A 12854-nucleotide genomic window follows, 5' to 3' on the forward strand; every position below is an offset into this window, starting at 1 on the left:
GAAGAGCTGACTAAATCCCTCATTGAGGACTGTCCTTCCAGGTCTTTGGTTACCTTTGGGCAATTACCTTCTCTCTTTTTTCACACCTGACTGGTGAGAGGGTAACAGGCAGGAAGGCCAGGGGTCTCCAAATGGAGGAAATAGCCTGCAAGTGTCAGACATTTTATCTCCCTTAAGCGGCAGGAGGAAACAAACGCGATATTTTTTCCTTCTCTATACAAATTTAAAAGGAGGTTTCTCTTAAAATTCTGTCTTGCCGTGACACCTGGTTTCACCTGAAGTTAACAATGCCTTTTTCTTATGGAAATGTTTATCTTAAACTATGCTAATATACTGTACATTTACCCCAAACTCTGTCTTCTAGTCGGTTCCCCCTTTTGGGCTCAAAACCTACTTGATAAACCAGTATGTTATACTCCAATATTGTTCCTCTAATCTATGTAAATTCATGGGGTCGAAAAGAGTCAGACACGATTGAGCGACTGAACTGAACTGAACTGAACTGAACTGAACTGAACTGAATCTATGTAAATGAAACTATTTGTATGGTGATTTGCCCTTCTTCAAGATTCAAGTTAATCATTTTATGGCCCAAGATAAACCATTTGGTGCCAAGATTATCCCAAAATACATCTTATGGGTGAGGGGCCTGGTGCCATTCTAAGTTTTGAGACATTCCTTTCTTTCATTAGCAGATTGCTGGTGACTATATAACATCCAGCTAAAGACTAGCAGGGGGGTACTCTTTCTGCCCCCTTCTGATGCCTATGTCAGAAGCTTTCTCTATCTCCTTTATACTTTAATAAAACTTTGTTACACAAAATCTCTGAGTGATCAAGCCTCGTCTCTGGCCCCGGATTGAATTCTTCTTCTCGGAGGCCAAGAATCCCGGCGTCGTAATTCAACAACAACCTTTCACTTTGGGGGCTCGTCTGGGATCCTTCAGGACAAGGTAAGGATGCTTGGAGCTCTAGTACTTTGTTCTCTTAGTGAACACGTTTTCTGCTCTGCTTTACTAACTCTACGGTGTGCTTGTGTGAATGAATGACATACCCTGCGTGAAGCAAGTGAGGAGCCTTGCTCTGCAGTTCCATGGTGATCTCATACAGCTTATGGCAGAAACCTGTCAGGGGGTTTATACTGACCTGCCAATGCCAAGAGGCACCCAATGTCTCCTTTGGGAACCGACCAGAAATGGGCAAGCGTGTGAACCGAACTTTCCTTTCTCAGTCAAACTTTTCGGTCTCTTTGACCATTTCATAACTTCTTGGGAATTAAAAGTACTAACCTAATCTGTTGGATCATAGAATTTCAAGGAACTTGTGATCTATACTGTTACTGTGTACTGTGGCTTAGGTCCCAAACTTGGATTGGTAGTCAAGAAAGTGCCTAGCCTCGCTAGGAATCGAAAGGTAAGAAGCTAGATGGAGCTCTAGCCCCAAGAACATCTCTAAGGTTAAAGGTTACTCAGATTGGGACTGTAATGGGTTTTTTCCTTTGGTAGCACTGGCTCTTAGTGGACCAGAGGAGGCTTTTATACTGGTGTGGTGATGCTTGAAAAGGACAGCCCAGCTTTATGTTCGTATCGATCTTATTATGGTCAGGAATATACTCAGGGTTGTGCACAGGCACTCAGGGGATGAATGTTTCCCTGAACGGTCTTAGCTTGGGAGGCATTCCGGGTTACTCTGATTGCACCCCAGGTGGATCAGAGGCAAGCAAGGTTAAAGGTGAAGAGCTGGACAGCAGGTAGAGATGCTATCAGGTCTACCCCTGGCAAACCATTCGTCTCCAAGGCAAACCATTCAATATCACAGTTATCCAAGTCTATGCCCCAACCAGTAATGCTGAAGAAGCTGAAGTTTAACGGTTTTATGAAGACCTACAAGACCTTTTAGAACTAACACCCAAAAAAGATGTCCTTTTCATTATAGGGGGCTGGAATGCTAAAATAGGAAGTCAAGAAACACCTGGAGTAACAGGGAAATCTAGCCTTGGAATGCAGAATGAAGTAGGGCAAAGACTAATAGGGTTTTGCCAAGAAAATGCACTGGTCATAGCAAACACCCTCTTCCAACAACACAAGAGAAGACTCCACACATGGACATCACCAGATGGTCAATACCGAAATCAGATTGATTGTATTCTATGCAGCCAAAGATGGAGAAGCTCTATACAGTCAACAAAAACAAGACCAGGAGCTGACTGTGGCTGAGATCATGAACTCCTTATTGCCAAATTCAGACTTAAATTGAAGAAAGTAGGGAAAACTGATAGACCATTCAGGTATGACCTAAATCAAATCCCTTATGATTTTACAGTGGAAGTGAGAAATAGATTTAAGGGCCTAGATGTGATAGATAGAGTGCCTGATGAACTATGGAATGAGGTTTGTGACATTGTACAGGAGACAGGGATCAAGACCTTCCCCATGGAAAAGAAATGCAAACAAGCAAAATGGCTGTCTCCGGAGGCATTACAAATAGCTGTGATAAGAAGAGAGGTGAAAAGCAAAGGAGAAAAGGAAAGATATAAGCATCTGAATGCAGAGTGCCAAAGAATAGCAAGAAGAGATAAGAAAACCTTCTTCAGAGATCAATGCAAAGAAATAGAGGAAAACAACAGAATGGGAAAGACTAGAGATCTCTTCAAGAAAATTAGAGATACCACGGGAATATTTCATGCAAAGATGGGCTCGATAAAGGACAGAAATGGTCTGGACCTCATAGAAGCAGAAGATATTAAGAAGAGGTGGCAAGAATACACGGAAGAACTGTACAAAAAAGATCTTCATGACCCAGACAATCATGATGATGTGATCGCTAATCTAGAGTCAGACATCTTGGAATGTGAAGTCAAGTGGGCCTTAGAAAGCATCACTACAAACAAAGCTAGTGGAGGTGATGGAATTTCAGTTGAGCTGTTTCAAATCCTGGAAGATGATGCTGTGAAAGTGCTGCACTCAATATGCCAGCAAATTTGGAAAACTCAGCAGTGGCCACAGCACTGGAAAAGCTCAGTTTTCATTCCAATTCCAAAGAAAGGCAATGCAAAAGAATGCTCCAACCACAGCATAATTGCACTCATCTCTCATACTATTAAAGAAATGCTCAAAATTCTCCAAGCAAGGCTTCAGCAATACATGAACCGTGAACTTCCTGATATTCAAGCTGGTTTTAGAAAAGCCAGAGGAAACAGAGATAAAATTGCCAACATCTGCTGGATCATGGAAAAAGCAAGAGAGTTCTAGAAAAACATCTATTCCTGCTTTATTAACTATGCCAAAGCCTTTGACTATGTGGATCACAATCAACTGTGGAAAATTCTGAAAGAGATGGGAATACTAGACCAGCTAACCTGCCTCTTGAGAAACCTCTATGCAGGTTAGGAAGCAACAGTTAGAACTGGACATGGAACAACAGACTGGTTCCAAATAGGAAAAGGAGTACGACAAGGCTGTATATTGTCACCCTGCTTATTTAACTTCTATGCAGAGTACATCATGAGAAGTGCTGGACTGGAAGAAACACAAGCTGGAATCCAGATTGCCGGGAGAAATATCAATCACCTCAGATATGTAGATGACACAACCCTTATAGCAGAAAGTGAAGAGGAACTAAAAAGCCTTTTGATGAAAGTAAAAGAGAATGAAAAAGTTGGCTGAAAGCTCAACTTTTAGAAAATGAAGATCATGGCATCCGGTCCCATCACTTCATGGGAAATAGATGGGGAAACAGTGGAAACAGTGTCAGACTTTATTTTTCTGGGCTCCAAAATCACTGCAGATGGTGATTGCAGCCATGAAATTAAGAGATGCTTACTCTTTGGAAGAAAAGTTATGACCAACCTAGATAGCATATTCAAAAGCAGAGACATTATTTTGCCGACTAAGGTCCGTCTAGTCAAGGCTATGGTTTTTCCTGTGGTCATGTATGGATGTGGGGTTGGACTGTGAAGAAGGCGGAGTGCTGAAGGATTGATGCTTTTGAACTGTGGTGTTGGAGAAGACTCTTGAGTGTCCCTTGGACTGCAAGGAGATCCATCCAGTCCATTCTGAAGGAGACCAGCCCTGAGATTTCTTTGGAAGGAATGATGCTAAAGCTGAAACTCCAGTACTTTGACCACCTCAGGTGAAGAGTTGACCGATTGGAAAAGACTCTGAAGCTGGCAGGGATTAGGGCAGGAGGAGAAAGGGACGACAGTGGATGAGATGGCTGGATGGCATCCGACTCGATGGACGTGAGTCTTAGTGAACTCCGGGAGTTGGTGATGGACAGAGAGGTCTGGCGTGCTGCGATACATGAGGCCGCAAAGAGTCGGACACGACTGAGTGACTGAACTGAACTGAACTTAAGGAATGTAGACAAAAAAGTTTGTCCTTTCCTTCTCCTTGAGAATTCCAGAACCCTCTCCTCTTGGGGACCCCTGGACTTCTTATGAACCTGCCTAGGAATTAACTCTCTCACTCTTGAGTGAACTCTATGGCCACATCCTGGGATGTCAGCTGCCCCTGAAATGCAACGGACAGATGCCATGTGACTGTGGGAAGACTTCCTAATGTGACCCAAGTTGAAAACAGAAAGTACAGAGAACTAGTTTTTCAATGAGAAGAGTGTCTGATGGTATACAATAAGATTCTTTTTTACATAGTAATATGCTCTAGTGCATTTCTAACCTGAAGAAAACAAGATGACAGATGATCCACAAAGCCACTTGGGCTTCCCTGGTAGCTCAGATGGTAAAGCATCTGTCTGTAATGCGGGTGACCTGGATTCAATCCCTAGGTTGGGAAGATCCCCTGGAGAAGGGAATGGCAACCCACTCCAATATTCTTGCCTGGGGAATCTTACAGAGAGAGGAACCTGGCAGGCTGTAGTCCGTGGGATCACAAAGAATGGGACGTGACTGAGTGACTAGGATGCATTCATTCATCTGGGAGAAAAATTATTAACTGTGATCAACAGAGGCATACTTAGTTTTGAGGGTTTTCCTTGTGTTGCACAGGATAAATATCAGTCAAAGCAGGAATATTTTTAAAAAGCACATTGTGATTCTAAAGTTCTAGGGTGGGACCACAGTTTTTCATCTTGAACAAGCTTAGTTTTAATTAAATGTCTGGTTGATTAATGGCCATTGTGAATAGCACAGAGGTAAAAGAGCCATGGCAAACAGCCATGGCATGCAGTCCCATTACTTCATGGCAAATAGATGGGGGAACAATGGAAACAGTGAGAGACTTGATTGTTTTGGGCTCCAAAATCACTGCAGATGGTGACTGCAGCCATGAAATTAAAAGAAGCTTGCTCTTTGGAAGAAAAATTATGACCAACTTAGACAACATATTAAAAAGCAGAGACATTACTTTGCCGACAAAGTTCCATCTAGTCAAAGCCATGGCTTTTCCACTAGTCGTGTATGGATGTGAGAGCTGGACTATAAAGAAAACTGAGCACCAAAGAATTGATGGTTTTGAACTGTGGTGTTGGAGAAGACTCTTCAGAGTCCCTTGAACTGCAAGAAGATCCAACCAGTCCGTCCTAATGGAAATCAGTCCTGAATATTCATTGGAAGAACTGATGCTGAAGCTGAAACTCCAATGCTTTGGCCACCTGATGCAAAGAACTGACTCATTGGAAAAGAGCCTGATGCTGGGAAAGATGGAAGGTGGGAGGAGAAGGGGACAACAAAGGGTGAGATGGTTGGATGGTGCCATGGACTCAATGGATACATGGTTGAGTAAGCTCTGGGAGCTGGTGATTGTCAGATGTGCTGCAGTCCACAGGGTCACAAAGAGTTGGACACAACTGAGCGACTGAACTGAACTGAGAAGAGCCAGGTACGAATTCATAGTTATTATTGAACTTTATGCGCTTTACAGATTTTACAGGTTTAATAGATTAGTAAGCAGAGAAAACAATCCTTTTGACCATTTCTGAACTATATAACTTTCTAACAGTTTTTCACTTTGTAATCTTGAATGAGCCACATAAATAATTTTAGATTGTTTGGAATATTTGATCAAATATTAGAAAATGTAGAGCTTGGGATTTACTGCAACGGATCTGAGCTCGATTTTATGTAAAAAGAATTAAGTCAACATAGAGACCTGACTGAGTGACTGAATTGAACTGAATGCAGAGACCACTCTGATGGATGTTTTACCAGTTGAGGTAACTGGCAAAAATATCAAAAACAGAAAAAAAATGTCATATACTGTTAACATTTTCATGCACACAAACATACACTAGTTAGGAGGAAAATGATTCATGTTTATTAAATCAGGAATAGATTTCTGTGCTTAAAGCTTATAGTTTATTTGTGGCAATATTCTGTATTTTTTAAATACACTAGGGTGCAAAAACACAAAATGACAAAAATTAGAGCTCTTAGTTCTGGATCTTTTATTCCTTTGAAAATCTCTATCATTTGTGTTGCATTCTATTTTAGATTTAACAGTTCAGTTCAGTTCAGTCGCTCAGTCGTGTCCGACTCTTGCGACCCCATGAATCGCAGCACGCCAGGCCTCCCTGTTCATCACCATCTCCCGAAGTTCACTCAGACTGATGTCCATCGAGTCCATGATGCCATCCAGCCATCTCATTCTCGGTCGTCCGTTTCTCCTCCTGCCCCCAATCCCTCCCAGCATCAGAGTCTTTTCCAATGAGTCAACGCTTCGCATGAGGTGGCCAAAGTACTGCAGTTTCAGCTTCAGCATCATTCCCTCCAAAGAAATCCCAGGGTTGATCTCCTTCAGAATGGACTGGTTGGATCTCCTTGCAGTCCAAGGGACTCTCAAGAGTCTTCTCCAACACCACAGTTCAAACGCATCAATTCTTTGGCGCTCAGCCTTCTTCACAGTCCAACTCTCACATCCATACATGACCACAGGAAAAACCATAGCCTTGACTAGACGGACCTTAGTCAGCAAAGTAATGTCCCTGCTTTTGAATATACTATCTAGGTTAGTCATTACTTTTCTTCAAAGGAGTAAGCATCTTTTAATTTTATGGCCACAGTCACCATTGCGGTGATTTTGGAGCCCCCCAAAAATAAAGTCTAACACTGTTTCCACTGTTTCCCCATCTATTTCCCATGAAGTGATGGGACCGGATGCCATGATCTTCGTTTTCTGAATGTTGAGTTTTAAGCCAACTTTTTCACTCTCTACAAAGATGTGATAAGAATTCTGTCTGGAAAATGAGTGCGGAGTATATTACTAACGGAAATGATCAGACCTGGGCTTGAGTGATGAAAACCTCCATTCCCAAAATGCAAGAACCTTACTAAACACAGGTGAGTGTTCATTATCCAAAGCAAATGGAACTAAGAATGTGCAGTTTGCTACATTAATTTTGGCAGCTTATACACATCCCTCACTAAATCTTTCAAAAATCCTTATTAAAGTAAAAAAGCAGGAACATCACAGTTCGCAATATCACAATATCACAGAAACATGTAAACCAGGGAACGTGAGGTGTAGTGGGATAAATGTTAGCAGTGATCTGAATCCAGAAAAATATCAGTTTTATACAAAATTCACTTCTTATACAACTTCCATGTTCTGTATCCTAAGACTACACTTAAAGAGTGAGTCCTTCCTACCAATATAAAGAAAGGTCTCTCATACTTTTCTCCTTCTATTCCCCAAACTTCCTGTGCAATTCTGGACCACTGAGGTAATTCTATTCATGAGGACAATTTCTCAATCCTGTTCTAAATGTCTCAAGTTGCATATATATGTAAATTCATCCCTAATCTCCCCTACTACTGTAAGGTCCGAAGATTGAACCACATGCCAATGAGAATCTCAGAACCTATGCCCCCACGTTGATCTCTCACAAAGGGAATATTTTCACCAGTTGAACGTCACTCATTCACGTTGAGAATTCATCATGCTCTATAGAAAGCCAGGATACAGACAAGGAAGACAAGGTTCTGGGACACAAGGGAGAAGTCATCTAAAGAGCCGGTCCTCACTATGGTAAGAAAAGGAAAAAATAAGAAGTTGATAATCAACTCCCCCCCCCCAGAGAACTAAAGGTTTGCAGGTTCCCTCAGTTCATGCATTTTAGGGGGAAAAGCAGACACAGCCCCAGACCCTGGACAGAACTGTCATTTCCTCCTCTTCTTCCTCCTGCTCTGTCTTCTCGGAGGATGTTATGTAGCAAACCCATCTCTGCATATTGAAAAACTACCTTCAAAGACATCTGCACAGCTCTTTAACCTGCAACTACTTCACCTACAGACAGAAGGACCTTGAAAAGCTGAAAAGACCCACCTCTTCTGTCCTGTCTCAGGAGAGATTCAGGAACAATTACTTCCTACACTGAGACCAGCCTTTAAACTAATTTCTTGATTGTTCTCTCCTCAGAGAGAGCTCCTAACCCTCTGCTCACACAGATGATGTGAGCTGACTGACTTCCCTGGTCCAAATCCAGCTAGACCAACACTGCTGCCTCTTCTCAGACTGAAGCCAGGCCTCAGCTCTCACAGATGGACCAGGAGCCACGTCCTTAACCCAGGCCTCCCCTTAGAGTCCCCTGGAGCACTTCCTACACACCACACTGATGCCCCCACAGGACCAAGACAAAATTCTGTGGGGAGGTGATCACTTAACACTGGTCAGGTGATCTTGATAGGAAACCGGGTTGAAACCACTTACAAGGTTCTTTCTGAAGCATTTCAGTGAATATGAACACCTCGAGGTCAGGTCCCCACTCTAAGAAGTTAGAAATCTGCAGGTCTGAAGAGGGGCCATGAAATGAGTCTTCAGCAAGTTCCCTGTTTATTTGGATGCTTCTCCCCCAAGACCTACACTCAGGAGCCCTGAGCTTCGACCCTCACACTCAGCACACCTGAGACCTCTCAGGAGAGGAGGTTCTAGGGCAGGAATTTCTTAGGTCAAGGTTAGGACCAAGCAGAGAATGCTCCAGTACTTGGGGTTCAGGCCTTTATAAGAGACCTTGCGTGAAGTGCTGTGGGCTCCCCAGGCTGAGTGTGGATGGGTCCATTCAAACCAAGAGGAGCAGGAATCTGGTGAGCTCTGAGGGTGTCACTGAAGGGGGACCTGTGCAGTAGACCCTGGGGTTCAGCAATACTGCTGGTCTCAAGGTGGGTGGTCCTCTAGTGCAGATGTTCCCAGGACTGGCTGGTGTGAGTTCAAGGACCTGCAGGCTGCCTGCTCCCCAGACAGATGCTGAGGCAGCAACAACATGGAGTAGTTCAGGTAAACTCTCAACAATACTCTGTATGATCCTTCTTAGAACCATCCCAATGTCCCAGCAGTTCCAGAGAGGGGGAAAATGTACAATGGAGAAATGATGGGAAATATCCAATTATTTGAGGCTTAAAGGCAGTATTGAAACTAATTCTTACTTTATCATCCCTCTGTGCTAACAAAAAGTTTATGGTTAGGTATTTTCCCTTCAACCTTAAATCGGTAGGTTGACACTTCATTACACACCAACTTCATCACACGAAACCATCCAGTTTTATTAACATGTCATACCACACAGTTAGAATAAAACCTTTTCCAACCCACTGTGTAACTGAATAAAATAGAGATTACAAGCATAAACAATGATATTCATTGCTCTGATACGAGGATCTGAGAACTGTGATTCCTATGGTTACAAAATGGAGGTTAATTGTTTATGAAATAAGACATACACTAATTACATGACTTTTCTGGGAAGGGTTTCCATACATTTCTAGGGTAACAGAGATGTCTTTATTTGTAACATGTCAACTAATATTCATGACTTCTGTGGATATTATAAAGAAACATCAAGATTTCAGTGAACTGTCATTGTATTTTACTTAAAAAGCAAGTGACATAACTATTGAAAGTGTACATCTTACTTTAATATGTGGAATTACTCCCTGAACACTTACCTCATGGTGACCTATAGGGATGTTTGACATGAATGACTAACACCTCCATTCAGATGTACATGTTACATTACTGTGTCCTTAATCTTCTATTGGAGAATAAATATAAATGATTTCTCCCTAGGATAGAAGGCCTTGTCTCATCTTTGAGATAACAACCATCAAAAACATAACTTTGCATACACACTAGAAATGAAGACTAGCAGCATGGAGTAATTTGAGAGTTCAATCACATTTATTTTGGTTTTCAAATAATCACAAATCATTGCAATATACACAAAGATATATTGCTAAAAATTGTACTTTTCTAAATACCAACCTTCATCTTGTGATCCATACTAACATATCAATTTTCTATCTATTTTAAGTATGGATTACTATCTACAATACTTCTCCTGAAGAGGAACTTCAAAAAACCGGATTGATGACATGCTTTGTATTGTGCGGGCTTCCCTAAGAGCTCAGTTGGTAAAGAATCCGCCTCCCACTCCACTATTCTGGCCTGGAGAATTCCATGGACACAGTCCATGGGGTTGCAAAGAGTTGGAAACAACTAAGCGACTTTCACTTTTTCTAGTGTGCAATTTCTATTTATTTAGATTTAATTTTTATTAAATACTTTTCTACATTTTCTTTATGTCATTCCTTATCTTTCTTAAATAAATGGTCTTGTATTTTCTGAAGTGTATGTTTAGGACAAACCTCTTCCATCACTTATTACTAGGGTTTCTCTCCAGTATGTGCTCTCTGATGTCTAAGGTGAGAGCTCTGATTAAAGCCTTTGCCACTTCTCCAGTATGAATTCTCTGACGGTGAGTAAGACGTGAGTGCTTAGTGAAGGCTTTTCCACCTTTACATTTATAAGGTTATTCTCCAGTATGAATTCTCTGATGGTAAGTAAGACCTGAGTGCTTGCTAAAGTCTTTGCCACAGTCCTTACATTTATAAGGCCTCTCCCCAGTATGAATTCTCTGGTGTTGAGTAAGAGTTGAGTAGTGACTGAAGGCTTTTCCGCATTCTTTACATTTATAAGGCTTCTCTCCAGTATGAATTCGCTGGTGTTGAGCAAGAGTTGAGTAGTGACTGAAGGCTTTTCCGCATTCTTTACATTTATAAGGCTTCTCTCCACTATGAAGTCGCTGGTGTTGAGTAAGAGTTGAGTGGTAACTGAAGGCTTTTCCGCATTCTTTACATTTATAAGGCTTCTCTCCCGTATGGATTACTTGATGTTTAGTAAGACATGAGTGCTGTCTAAACGCTTTCCCACAATCTTTACATTTATAAGGCCTCTCTCCAGTATGAATTCTCTGATGGCGAGTAAGACCTGAGTGCTTCCTAAAGTCTTTGCCACAATACTTACATTTATAAGGTCTCTCCCCAGTATGAATTCTCTGGTGTTGAGTAAGACTTGAGTTCTGACTAAAGGATTTCCCACATTCTATACATTTATAAGGTTTCTCTCCAGTATGAATTCTCTGATGGCAAGTAAGAGCTGAGTGTTTGCTAAAGTCTTTGCCACAATCTTTACATTTATAAGGCCTTTCCCCAGTATGAATTCGCTGGTGTTGAGTAAGAGTTGATTTCTGACTAAAGCATTTCCCACATTCTGTACATTTATAAGGTTTCTCTCCAGTATGAATTTTCTGATGGTAAGTAAGAGCTGAGCACTTCTTAAATTCTTTGCCACAAACCTTACATTTATAAGGTTCCTCTCCAGTATGAATTCTCTGATGTTCAGTAAGAGCTGAGCACTTCTTAAATTCTTTGCCACAATCCTTACATTTATAAGGTTTCTCTCCAGTATGAATTCTCTGATGGTCAGTAAGAGCTGAGTGCTTGCTAAAGTCTTTGCCACAATCCTTACATTTATAAGGCCTCTCCCCAGTATGAATTCGCTGGTGATGAGTAAGAGTTGAGTTGTGACTGAAGGCTTTTCCGCATTCTTTACATTTATAAGGCTTCTCTCCAGTATGAATTCGCTGGTGATCAGTAAGATGTGACTTCTGATTAAAGGCGTTGCCACACTTTGTACATTTATAACGCTTCTCCCCAGTGTGAATTTGCTGATGTCGACTACAGTTTGAGTAAGACATAAATGCTTTTTCACATTCTTTACATTCATAAGGTTTCTTGCCAGTGTGGATTTGCTGATCTTGACTAAGCTCTGAATTCTGATTATAGGTGTTGCCACACTCTGTATATTTGAAAGGTTTCCACCCTGAATGAACTTTCCTGTGTCTACTTAGACTGGATGAGTTAGTCAAGGCTTTCTCACATTGCTTACACTTGTAACTTTTCTGTGGATGCTGAATACTCTGCTGTTGAGTGAGATTTGAAGACTGATTAGAAACATCAACATGTTCACAATTGTAAGTCTTCTCTCCAGTATGTGTACTCTCATTTAGTGGAAGATCTGATGTTCGGTAAAAGATATTCCTCCATGTACTATTTTTAGAATCTTTGTCTGAAGATTGAGGTCCCTTATGTTTCATAGTGTTAGAGTCTTGTGTAGTTTTACACACAGTTTCATTGCATGAATGGCTTCTCACTCCATCGTAAATATTCTTGTAATTATTGGGGGTAGAGCTCTTACTTAAGGCCTGACTCGTGTTATTACACGTGAGAAGTTGTTCCGTATTAACTGTATCATGATGTGTATTGAACAATGATGGTGGTATTAACTCGCTTCCATTATTATCAACATTACACATTTTGGAACAGAGAGAAACTGTCTGTTGGTGGAAGAATACTGACCTCTTGCTCACAGATCCCTCAGACTGATTATATTCTGAGTTTTCCCCATCATTTTTAAGTTTCTGGTTTTCAGATGTGCTTGAATGTATGTGTAATCGAAGCCTGTGTTCAGAGCGGTTTGCATGAGTATTTGCAGTAGAGACTGGATGACTTTCTAGATTTTCCACATTTCCCTTCAGAGAACGTGTATGTTTCAAAAACTGATTTAA

General features: G+C 41.3%; 1 protein-coding gene across 1 annotated transcript; it reads right to left on the reverse strand.

The window, feature by feature from the left end:
• Positions 1-10757: 10757 nt before the first annotated feature.
• On the reverse strand, positions 10758-12383 carry LOC120860578 (zinc finger protein 420-like). Its single transcript, XM_040236377.1, has 2 exons — positions 11086-12383; positions 10758-11001 (listed from the first exon to the last, which is right to left on the reverse strand). The coding sequence occupies exons 1-2, from the start codon at positions 12381-12383 to the stop codon at positions 10758-10760; spliced, it is 1542 nt and encodes a 513-aa protein (XP_040092311.1).
• Positions 12384-12854: the final 471 nt, after the last annotated feature.

The sequence above is a fragment of the Oryx dammah genome, unplaced genomic scaffold (assembly GCF_014754425.2).
Source record: "Oryx dammah isolate SB20612 unplaced genomic scaffold, SCBI_Odam_1.1 HiC_scaffold_11106, whole genome shotgun sequence".
In the NCBI taxonomy this organism is placed as follows: Eukaryota; Metazoa; Chordata; class Mammalia; order Artiodactyla; family Bovidae; genus Oryx; species Oryx dammah.

Excerpts from the sequence above, each read along its gene's own strand:
- LOC120860578 (XM_040236377.1), bottom strand. The coding sequence starts at position 12,383 with ATGAAACATAAGGGACCTCAATCTTCAGACAAAGATTCTAAAAATAGT. Across the intron at positions 11,002-11,085 it reads ACGGGAGAGAAGCCTTATAA|ATGTAAAGAATGCGGAAAAG; the intron begins ATGTAAAGAATG and ends GAAGCCTTATAA.